This window comes from Athene noctua, chromosome 18 (genome assembly GCF_965140245.1).
Source record: "Athene noctua chromosome 18, bAthNoc1.hap1.1, whole genome shotgun sequence".
In the NCBI taxonomy this organism is placed as follows: Eukaryota; Metazoa; Chordata; class Aves; order Strigiformes; family Strigidae; genus Athene; species Athene noctua.
The window spans coordinates 1797033-1809628 of NC_134054.1; the positions used below are offsets into that span (position 1 = coordinate 1797033).

At 44.1% G+C, this 12596-nt stretch overlaps 1 protein-coding gene across 1 annotated transcript in view; it reads right to left on the reverse strand.

Moving 5' to 3' along the window:
* Positions 1 to 1151: 1151 nt before the first annotated feature.
* SHISA6 (shisa family member 6) overlaps positions 1152 to 12596 on the reverse strand; it is a 254984-nt gene continuing 243539 nt past the window's right edge. The window contains exons 5-6 of the mRNA XM_074921896.1: positions 11233 to 11385; positions 1152 to 2846 (exon numbers count right to left, since the gene is read on the reverse strand). Of these exons, the coding sequence (XP_074777997.1) occupies positions 2296 to 2846; positions 11233 to 11385 (704 nt within the window). The 3' untranslated portion in view covers positions 1152 to 2295. The remainder of the gene's footprint in view (positions 2847 to 11232; positions 11386 to 12596) is intronic.

The window sequence follows — 12596 nt, forward strand, 5'->3', positions numbered from 1 at the left end:
GCCACCCTGATCCATAGACAATTCCGGTTGTTGCCCAGAATGTTTTTGCCCAAGGCTGTGTAGTAATGACCATCTGAACATTGGAGACTGTTATTTATTCCTTCCCAGCTCAGTTTCCGTCAAACAAAGCCCCAGTACTTCTCACAGATGGAGTCCTTTCTGAACACAGTCTCCATCAGGTGGGGCAGAAGAAAGCTCATAAACTAGGATGAGCAGCCCCAGGACAGTCTGAGAAAGAGAAAGGCCACATGGCCACCCCCCTGAGGTCTATCTTGATATCCCACCAGGGAAAGACGACATGCTCCTCCTGCCTACCCTGCACCAGAAAAACCTGGTGCTGCATCATAAGCCTCTGCAAGACTCAAGCTCACAACAATCTACAATCATTCTGTGTTACAGGACCAAAGTGTTGAGCTGGGAACGTCATTAAGGCCAGGAGGTGGGAGGTATTTGAGAGAGGGAGAAGGGCAGAGCTAATTTAAATGAAGTTTAGTGAAGAGCCGTGTAGGAAAAGACTCATTGTAGGAATGCAGGGCATGAAAAGAGTAGCACTGTATGGGAACGCGTTTACAGCCTGAAGTCAGTCATCATTTCACTTGGAGGAGGGAGCACGCCTGCCGTTCAGATTGGCAGCATGGGTGTGTACGTGTGGTGGGACTTTGAGTGCACACCATGGACGGTGAGTACTGGAGAGTGTCCAGCACTAACAGTTACAGCACCGGGTCTGGCCGGCCTTCAAAACCTCTGAGACCCTGTCCTGGCCACAGAAGTATGTTCTAGTGTGAGTTACTTCCACAGAATTTGATAGGAACAAAAATAAAAGGAAAAAAAAAAAAATCAAACCAAAACCAACAAAAACCAAAGCAACAAAACCCAAGAAAAACCCAATCTGGCCAGGAAGCCAAAGATAAAACCTTCACAAATTCTGGACCCATGAGTCTACATTTTAAAGATTTTACAAATATACAGTATCTAATTAGCATTATATCAGATATACAACATGCCCATTTATTATAATTATGCTGGATATATAATTTATATGCATGAAATGTAACTGTCTTCATGGTTAGGATTAGTACTCAGTGGAATTGGAATTTGGAAGGTTTGTGGTTTTGTTTTTTTTTTGGGGGGGGGGAGGCATTACATGGAGAGTAAACCATGGAAAATTACCTACCTGCTTTTTGATAGGCAGACACCCTCAGCTTTGTGCTTATGCTAAGGGCTAGAAAAAGGTTTGCTACATATAGAGTTCTAGGTTGTAACTGAGAGGAGAAAATATGTTTGGACACAGGGGAAGTGGACCGGTGGAAAATGCTATCAGGAAAATAAATTTCTGGGGAGATATCCAGGCTCAGTGAAATGTGTGGTAGCCTTGCCTTGCAGGGGTCTCAGTGGAGCCAGGACTTCCCCCAGCACAGGTCAGCAGTGTGAAGCTGAACGATTTCTGGTGCTTTAGGTTCAGCAGTGGCAAGAAGCTGGAGAAAGAGAAACCCTATTCCTCCTTTCTATTTACATGTTGGAGATACCAAGATACTAGAATGAGTGGAGAAAAGGGTCTAACAAGCATTTCAGCATATTTGTGCTTATAGAACACATCAACCCCACTACTTCCTACACTGAGAGAGCAGGCGTTTGTAGGCACTATTATATTTTTATCTTATGAGTATATTTAATATAAACTAAAACTTTATTTCTCAGCCAGGCTATTACTTCTCCCTAGATCTGCCAGTCCCCTAGGAAAGTGTGCCCTTGAATTTGCTCCAAGGGTGAGGAAGAACAGATGGTGGCTGATACTGAGTGGTCTGGAGATGATCCTCAGAAGACAGAAGCTTACCTACTTGCTACAGAAATGCCAAACATGAGGACTGGCATTAGGACTGAGAACAGGGCCCCTTTCCGCCAGGATGGGATGCTGTGTTTCCTCCTCCCTGTCTTGGGCTGCATGAGACTGCTTCTACTTGTAGCAACTGAAAAGTCCTAAATTCATAGAAATGTTAAGATAATGCAGATGAGCCCTTGGAAGGAGCCATCTACTACTATGGCTTTCTTTGACAGAAACTGATGCACATCAGGAAATTTCCTCTATTATCCCTCACAATCGTCTGTTTTCTTGCTTGGGTTCTTCTTATGTCACTGATGAAGGAGTGGTTTTAAAAACAACGTGGATGGGACTGTCAGAAAAGTCTTTTCAGACACTGAGTTATTAGAGGTTATCTTGGCCTATAAGGCCACTGCAGTATGGGGTGCTGTGGCCACCCCAGTCCTTAATGAGTATCTACAATGCACAAGGTCATATCAAACAGTCACCTCTGTTTTGCTCGCTGTGCGGTAGTGATGGTGGTGTCCTGGAATATAATGCAGTTGTTCTACTGTGTTGTGCCGTCGGGAGGCGAACGCTTGGCGCTTGGCGGAGGTTGGGTTCATACCTAAAGTATTGTACAAGTTATTTGAGGCACTAGGATGGGAGTGCATTTTTGTCATCCTGTAGCGATCCAAGACAGGTGTTGATACAAAGACATCTGTGTGTGACAATGCCCGTGACATAGACTGCTCGGGGTACCCCGACCGCTCGGGGGAGAGCAGGGGGTCTTGGGAGTGGAGGCGTTCTGCAGACAGAAGCTGCTCATCTGAGAGGATCCGTTCATAGGACATGCTAAACTCCTCAGGCATGATCCTCTCAGGAGACAGCACTCTGTCCTGGGACATGGCCCTGATGGGACGGCGTGGCCTGTCCCTGTGGTTGGTCTGTTGAGACATTTTGATGACATTGATAGGGAGTGTGCCTCGGGCTGCCAGGTCGGGCAGGTGTCTCCTCCTCATGTAGTATTCATCAGCCTCTTTGTCAGCTGTGGGAAAGGAAAGGGAACAGTTAGAAATGTCATAGCATTTTTCCACAGGGTGAAAAGGGGCTATGCGCAGCACACAGCCTTGGAGCAGCCTCCTGGTGAGACCTGGGGGACCATCTACCAGCATCTCCCAGGTCCTGGGAGTGGATGTCCATGTCAGAGAGATGCCAGTCCTTTGTGGGTTGTGTCGCCATGGGCTCATGACAGACAGAGAGAGTGATAATTGCATGCAGACAGTCCCTGTGCAATGCACCACACCTTGCATCATGACACAACAGATTCCATACGCTGTCGAATCCAGGCCATGGTATTGCATGATTTACACGAACACTGAGTTATGGAGAAATTATCAAATGCCACCTTCACAATACACTTGTAAAGCAAGCACAGGGAAGGTGAGATGAGGCAGGCAAGTTCCACATTTGAGAAAACTCATACCTCATTTCTGGCCACAGATGTGAATATGATCTGGAATCCATGAGTGACCTCACTGCATTTTTAATTATTATTTTTGAATATTTGTAAATGCGATCACAAAGCAGGTTTGGTGGGCATGGGATGCTCTCTCTGAGACACTGAATCATTGCCTAAGGTTTTATTTTCCATTTTTTCAGACACCTTGTTTAATATAATAGAATTTATCCTGTGGAATGATTCTTGCTCAGTTTCCTTCTTCTCTGTCTAAAATGAACTCTTTGTTGCTTGGAAACTCAGCACACACCCCCACACGCCCCCCCTCTTTTTGGTTTTCAAATGTTTCAGACTCAGAGAGGATGCTAGATACTACAGATTTATACTTTAATCCTTTTATCAATTTAATCCTAATCAGCTGGAATGGCCTGATTCAACCAACTTGTAATTCAAAGAAGTAACTCCACAATTATTTCAGACTTTTTTAAAAAAAACAACAGAAACACAAAAACTTTCTGGTAAACCCATTTGATGTTCATATGCTCTAAATTGGGGTACTGGGATTACCTACCTGGAAGGAGGATTAGAAGTTTTTGGGCTTCAAGCCCAGTGCAGCTTGTGAATTGTCATGATGTGCCTGTGGCTGGAGAGGGGTAAAGCGTGGAGTATCAGTCCCTTACCACAAGTACACTGCCATAAGTGAAAGAGCACCACACTGGCCTCCATGGTCAGAGAACGGAGGCATGTTTAATGCTCAACAGTGATCATCTGTATAACACTTCTTAATTTCTTTGTCTGACGTGTTTTCTTGATTTGTCAAAAAAATCACCTTTCTGGTTCATCAGTGACTTCAGAAGACCCCAGAGTGAAACCCATCCCAGACCCCTGGCAGGTAGCCTTCCTCTCCTTGGAGAAGACAGCAGAACACCCACTGATGTGCAGGAAAGGGTACTCAGGCAAAGGTAAAGTAAATTTCTGCACCTTACAGTAGAAACAAGGCTTCTGGCAAAGTATCCTTATAGGAACAGTCTGGCATAGAGACTACAGAGCTGGGAACGTACACGCATGACCCCATACAAACTTTCCTTACCAATCTTCAGCCAAGTGTTGATGGGTAAAGACATAATCTCCTATATGTCCTGGCCAGCTCCTGGGACCTGTCATAAAATTCCTTTGGAAACTCTTCCGCTTACAAGATGAATATGATAAACATGATGATGATAATAATAATAATAATAATAGTAATGAGGAGCTCCATTGATTTTCTCAGCTCCAGTATTTAATTCAGTAGAGGGTGATGTAAGATGGGAAAGTATCAGGCGGTGGAAGAGGAATATTTCACATGCATGGAGTTTCTGAAGATGTTTGAGCGATAAAAAGAGCAAATCTGTGCTGCAGGACAGTCTGGGCAATCATGTGAGGTCCCACTTCCAGTGCTTAGAGTGTCTGTAGGCATTCAGCAGGTCTAGCAGTTAAATATGGTGTGGAAAGTTCCTGTTTCCTCTGACAGAGCCATAAATCTATAGGTTTTATGCACCACATTGGCTGAGAAATGAAGGCAGTTGGCTGGCTGTCCCATGCTTTCAGAAGAAATGTCAATGCCTTATGATACGTGATTGCTGCTGACAACATTCCAGAAGCTTGCTCACAAGACGACAGTTACACAGTGGTGCCTTAATGTCTTCAGGCAGACCCTGGAGTGCTGTAAGCATCTTGTGCTTGATGATCTCACTGACTAATTACCTCATCTTCACTTCCATACATTCAGCGCTCTTCAGTGCCTCCTGGACCCTGCCCCTCACAGTGCTGCGAACAGTCCACGTAACCCAGAGGATCTGTGAGGAAGATGGTCCATCCCCCTTTCTCAGCATTCAAAAGTACAATCTGAGAACATGTGTGCTGAAGTGCATGGCCTGTTGGCACCGCTGTTGCTGTCAACCTCTTCTTTACAGACTACACACCACCAAGGTGTGAGGATTACCTAGAGCTCTCCTGTCCTGACATGCTTGCTGCTGATGGATTTCCAAGAGTGTATATTTTAAGAATGGATTTTCTGCTGCAATCAAAAACTTATTGGAAAGAAAAACTTCTCGAAAGCATATCTCATTGCAAATATCAGAAAGCAGCTCTCCTCACCTCAAAATCTTGTGTCTTTAGGATCAACTTCTAGGAAGCCTGAGAAGGACTGGGGGGAAATTCCATATGGCCACAGTAATTTTAGATATTTTTATTCTATATTGTGGCCTTGTATAGGCTTAAGTGTGCACAGGCTTAATACGTTTGAGGATGAGTGCAGAATAGGAGCTAAGCAATTAGCACTCTGGCACTTGGCCTTTGCTCTGGATGAAAGAAGTTCCACTGGACTTGCCTAAGTGACTCTAAATAAATGTAATTAAAGCAGAGAACATCCCAAATGGAGATGGGCTTGGATGCTCACACCTGGCTGTGGTATTTGCCAGCAGGAGCTAAAACATCTTATGTGAGGATACAGTGGTCTGAGTCTACTAGTGAGACAGCAAAATCAGATGATTAAAAGTGGTTTGAAGTTATTCTTTGAAAATTTAGATAAAAAACGTGGAATGCTCTACCCTTTAAAAAGTTTTGCCAATTAGAAGCATTAAAAATATTCTTTACTTTCCTCTTCCATCCCTGTAAACAGTGTAGAAGTCTGCATGGCCTTTTGCTGGCAGTGTCTAAAACATTCAGGCAACTGATTCCATTTCAAAGATGTTTCTAAGCTCACACAGGCTGCCTCCTCCCATGATGCTGAGATACACATGTAGATGTTGGCACGGCTTTTCTGGGAACATTTTCAGGTGTAGAAAAACTTCATATTTCCATCTCAAAGAAATCGAATCTGAAACAGTAGTTTCCCGTGAACAACAAGCTGCTTTGAGCAGGCACCAGGCAGACACTGAACAGGCCGTTGCCTCCAAAAGGCGTATCAGTTCACGAGCATTGCTGAACCAGTCATGGAGAACATGGCTTGATGAGAGGCTGAGCGTGTTGTAACACACACATGCCTTCGTGCTGAGGGAGAAGCTCAGCACAACTCTGTAACCACAGCGTTCCTGTGCCCAGGGAAAGCAATGAAATTAATACAGCTCCAGGCTTCTGAGACTGGAGGCACCAGGTGTGTCACCCAGGGGTGTGAGAGGGAACTATGGACATCTGGTTGCATAGTTTGCTGAAATCAAAATGTCTCCAGGACCTGAAACCATCCAGCCTGGATTCATCTCATCCTCATTGCTGCTACCCCTAGAAACTGCTACCCCTTATCTTTTCATTGCTGCTCATATCATAATTGACATTTGTAACTTTAGCCGAAATAAAACTACAGTCAAATATGCTTCTCCCTCGTGGATGGGCTTAAAAATTCAAAGATGTGTCCTAAGTGGATTACAAAAGGCCAGGAATTATGAGCAGACAGAAAGAAATCACTAGTGTATTGATTGACAGAAATTTCTCTCTTTTTTTCAGTTATCTCATACTTTTGGTGCTTCACTTATGTTTTTCAAACATTTGGAAATGGAATTACTGGAAATTACATTTTCTGCACAATTTCTGGGCTTTGTTCACTGGTTTGGGGGTGGGGGGGGGTGGGGGGGTGTCCCCCTTTCTCTCCTCCTTTGGCAGTTTCTAGAATATTGGCCAGGGCTGGTGTCACCAAAATCCAGGAGGGTTTGAGTGCTTCATCTGTTTTGGCTTTAATATAATCTGATTTACTCTCAGACAGCTTTTCTTTTTTTCTTCCACTTGGAGGGCGAGCCCCACATGAGTGCTCTTACACACACATCTCACCTCAACATCTTTAAGGTGCCATCACAGAAAGAAAGAGCACAGCTCCTCTGACACTGTAATTATAGAAACAAGGTACATTTGTGGCATATCGGGAAGAGAATGTGGAAAGCCTGATGTTTTTTCTTCCCATAGTTGTATGTTAACATGGTTAAAATACGTGCATACCTGTATGTATATATTAGTAATTTCTTTGTTTTTCTTTCTCTGCAGTTCCAGTGTATTTTCTCTTTGTGGGCTTGTCTCTCCTGTTTTAATTGGAATTTAACATTTTCAAGCAGCCTAGTCATTTGTGATGATTCTTTAACCAATACCAAGTGGTTTAATATGCCTGAAAATATTAGCTTCTTTCCTGACTGACCTTTTCACTTAGCTGGAAACAAATTCCCTGTGGCACTGGGCAGGACAGAATTAATACAGCTGCTCTTGCTCAGCCAAGTGTTCCCACCCCCCTCCCTACTCTTCCCATGTGCCAGCCTCACAGGGCTGCCAGGGCAAAGCTGGCACAGGGCTTCCCGTGGAGATGGTGCCCTGCCCCTCAGAGATCCTCCTACCTGGTTTCACAGGGATCAACCCCAGATAAGTTTCCTCTTGTCTGTGCCTTGAAATAAGAGCTGAGGAGGTAAACATGGAAAAGAAAGCTCACTGCTCGCATGGGACCTGGTTCTGGCTGTCTTCTATACAGCCAGCAACCTGTTTCCTGCTGCACCTAAAACACTTGGACCATCTTCAAGCCCTTTGATCTGGAAGGAGAAGAAGCCATGGTGTTCTTTCTTAGTCAAATGCCAGCAGAGGTGAGCGCATGTCCTGCAAATCCAGAAGTGAGGAGCTCCCCTCCCCAGGGATGTACAGGCGCAGGCAGCAGGTGTAGCTGAGCTCTTCCTTGTTGCACAAATCACTTAGAGGAGTCTCCTTAAGTGAGATGTACTTCATCAAGGTCTAGATGTTAAAAATTAGGCTTGTTATCCAACAAAGAGATAGGTAGCTTACCAGAACAACTCTGGTGCCAGTGAGAGACTGGGACCTTCAAAGGGTTCATATGGAGATAACTGTCCTTCACTGACCATAGAGGCACCAGCATCACACACACAAGATGCCTAATGGCTGGATGGCTGAACCAGGGTGAGGTGGATCTGACCATACCCTTGCTAAGCTCTGTCTTCTCATTTCTATCTAGTAAGGAGATACTAACTATTTTTTTTCCTGGATATGCCTTGATTATTCAATTTAGATGTTCTTGGGCACAAATTGTCTTCCACTATCTGTTTCTGCTAACTGTGGGAAAAATAAGTGACCTTTAGCTGTCAAGCCTAAAGAAACCCAGACAAATGGCTGAAACACACATTAAAAAACTATCTAATATCTTTTGTTTACTTGAATAGAAATATTATGTTTGTTAATGAGCTCTTTACAACATTCATTTTTTTAACCATGTCAGGGTTTTCATTAGAAGTAATTTTAAATATGAAAAATAACCCCCCAATAATTCATTTGCAAAGCCCAGCATTTAGATACTATTTCTTCCAGATTTTTTTTTTTATTATTATTTACCTCTTTCATATAGAATAGGAAAATGATATTTCTGGCATTTTGCTAGGGAAGGTCTAGGTGCTGGGTGCCTATTTTCCTTTGGCTCTGGAGAAGACCAGCTATAAGAAAGTGATTCAGTGATTCTAGAGGTGCTGAGTATATGCAAGCCCAGTGGGAGCATGGAGAGCTTAGCACTTTTAGAGATGAAACTGCTTATTTAGTTACTCAAACATAGTGTGAGGCAGTTGGTTTGACATTTGTCAGGCGCTTTGCAAGAGGATAGGGTGGTGTCTTGCAAAGGTGACCGAACTATACCTAGACCTGCCACTGATGGGTAAATAGGTAGTATTTCCATTGCAGTGTGCAGGGATTCCCTTCAAGGGTTGATGCTGCTGAAAAGTTAAGGGGTGAATGAACCCTGCTCTAGCCAAAGATTAATGTTCTTAAATTCATGTCAACTGTCAGGCATCCTCTGAATGGGGGCAGGAATGCTAAGTGTCCAGAGGGTCAGGAAAGGCTCAAGAGAGGGACGCTGAATATGCTCAGCACATTCTTGAGGACATCTAATCTTGGGACCTTAAGACAAGCCTATTTTTGTCATTTTAGACAAATATCTAGGAAATGCAGTGCTGGAGTTCAGTGTTTATTCCCTTCTGTTGTGATCTACTGAGGGGCAGGTTGGACAGGTAGGGCCCTGTGCTTTCTTCAACTGCTGAGCAAAACCTTCTGCACAGTTCTGGTCAGGCTGCTAAGACACCACTTAGTAAGGTGTTGCTCAGTGCATGAATGGCAGTGCTTGGTGTGAGTGAATTTATACTCAGTGTGAGTCAGGTGAGCATTGTAGAAGTAGGTAGAGGATAGTGATCAAATCTGACATATATTTCCAGATGCTTGCTGTGGAAGGCCCACGAGTTTCAGTTAGCATTCATTTGTGGGCTTTTAATGTTTCAGTAAGATGCATCAGTAACTTTAATATGGAGCTCAAGGAGATTTCACAGAGCATCTATGCACAATATGTAAAGCAATAAATGAATCACAGGCTGGAAGAGGTCCTGACCATCCCCTGCATGGAGCAGCCACTGTTGCTGTTCCTAGAGAGCACTTGTCTAACCAGTTCTCAGTGTTGCCAAGACAGAGAGCTTCCAGATTCTGAATGGGAATCAGGTTTTGGGGCTATCCAGAGGGTAATTTTTTTTTTTGTGCTGAGAAATCTTCATTTCAGCTGAGAAATTAAAAAAACCTCATCACCTCAAAATGGGAGCATTTTAAATCAGTAATTTTACAATGCTGCGATTTCAAGGGTTTTCCAATAGCAGATAGTACCGTTAAAGCTGCTCAAGTTCATCACTGGGATGAAGTGAGGAGAAAATGCTTATGGTTGGCAGTGTGAGGCCCTAATGTTACCAGGGAACAAAGCTCATGGCAGAAGCAAGGTTATACGCATGGCATACTGGACAGGGAAGATGGCAGTCTCCCATCACAAAATATCTCATCCCTGTTCTCTGACATGGTTAAGCATATGCTGACTTCTAAGCACATCAGATGTTGAACATGTATGTAAGTCCCACGTTGAAGTACCAAGGAGTGGGCTGAGACTTTTATGTGCTACATTTCCATTCTGTTTTATCTTCTGAAAAATCTTCCATAGGGATTTCTTACGGACAGTCCAAGGGCTTCCATGACGCTTCTTTGAGTGTGTCTCATCTGGCTGAGTTGGGAATGCAGATCTTATATAGACTAAAGAAGTAAGAACTGGTCCTCATCCTCAACTATCTTCAGTGAAGTTATTGTTAGTATAAACACTTAATTCTCTAAATTAGGCAGTGTGAATACATGGCTGCATCCAGAAAATGCTCATGAAACCATACATATGATAAACCTGATGTCAGTCTGAAAAGAGCCTTTGCTTGCAGAAGTATCACTTATTTCATAATTTCACCAAAGCTGAAGAGTTTGCCATCAGCAAAGGTAATGGGCTAAAGCATTACAGGAAAGTTGGCACAACAATACGATACATAAAACAGCAATAAGGAACAGATACTAACTAGTGTGAACAGGGAAGTGAGCAAGATGCTGAAATATCAGAGACACACCACAGATCATCATGGCACAGGTCGGGACCAGATCTGGACACATACATCATGGAACATGGCAGATCGCAGCACTGCTCAAGGCAGGCAGATGTGGTCCTACTGAAATAGATGCTCCCAACCATTTCAGCAGCTTTCTGTTGGCCTGGATTTGTCATCTGGTTCCAGCTGCCCCCCTGGATGGTGAGGTATCTGCCCTAGGTACACCGAGGTGAGCTCAGCTGATCTGACGCAGCCAGCTTGGTTCATCTCGATTCTGGCAGAATGAAAAAGGATTCTCGGATGACTCTATCAGGAGCAAATACGAGGTGGAGCAGTGGGACATAGCACAGCAAGGAGGTCAGTAAGCAAATAACCACATGTGCTCTCACAGTAATGAAGTGAATCTTTCTCTATGATCTTCCTTGATGGGAAGTGACAGCCAAAAGAATCATTACCGGAGATGTCAACTTGGGCAGCACAATGACAGAGGGAAGAAGGTTGTTGTCTTAACAATGTGCCCACTGGAGCTTACAAGCAAATGAGATACAAAGGAAATGAAATGAGCTGACACCTACTTAGTTTCTTCAGAGAAGAATATTTACTTGGGTTTGTCTTTACGGCAGACTCATATGATGGTGGGAGGTGAGAGAGGTTCTGGAAGGACCGTGAGAAGGACAGATCATAGGGTTCGGTGGCAGAAGTGAGAATGTTGTTCATTCGTGGCTTGTCTGCAAAAAAAAAGACAACAGAGAAAGATATGTCTACAGTGTGCACCAAACAAAGTTGGGAGAGTCAAGCCATTCCAACAAACTCCAGCAGGGAGAAGAGCTGTATCTGAGCCAGCCTCCATCACAGGCTGTTGGACATAATTCAAACTGTCACAGGCAGATTGGTGAAAAATGGATCCTGTGGCATTCCTTGTCCACAGTGATTATGGAGAAAAGCAAACTGCTGCCTTGAAAGTGCCTGGACCAACCAGCTCTCCTCACAGCAGGACAGTGGATCTGGTGGGCTGTTAGTCACCTCCCTTACCGTGGAGGGCTGTGTCACAGTGCTGTGGACCGACCCCACTACAAGCTGGCATGAGCAATGCCTACCTTTAGCCCAGCAAGCTGTGCTTCCCCCACCCTCAGAGACATGGGAATGGGTTTATGGTGTTATTTTAACAGACTGAGAATCGAATTGCTCTCTCATTGTGCTAGATTTCTCATTGATGCTCTGAACCTGGAGGCTTCTGAGCAAATCTGGTCCATGGCCCATGGGATTCTGGTGGGCTCTAGAGATGTCCATGCTTCCCCTGCACACAAGAAAGTGTGAACTGGACCTGTAGGGTGCACATCTAGGTGCAGTCAGAAGACAAGGTTTGGAGAGGTTCCTGAGGCAGGAATGGAGGTACCATCCCTGAGGTGTGGGGTATGCACCTCTACTGGTTTTCATTTTGCTGGTCACTGAGGAAGTTCCCAGCCAGTGTCAAAATGCCCGTGGTCAGGATGCTAACGCTGAGTGCTGTCAATAAAGATTAGCGCTGAGCCTGGATGTTAACATTCAAGTCCAGACAATCTGCAGTTTTGAAATCAAGGTCCTTTGCAGCAAGACGTATGGAAAATGGTCTTTAATCAGCTCAGCCAAGGGACAGGGACGTGTTGAATTGCATTTGTAACTCTTGGTTGTTCAGATATTAAAATAGTCAGATACAGGAGTATTAAAAATAGCAGGAGTTTCAATTATTAGAAGGAAAGCTAGAACAGACTACAGTGGGCTCTGTGGGAGCTTGCAGCAGCAATGGGATTGCATTAGCTGAGTCAAAAGGCCAAGGAGTTGGCCACTTCAAGTATGGTCTGAAAATGAAATCAGAGAAATAAATTGTCTGATACAGCTGAGGAGTGTCAGAATGCCCATATCTTGGGGGCATAACATATCTTATTGTTATTGTACAACA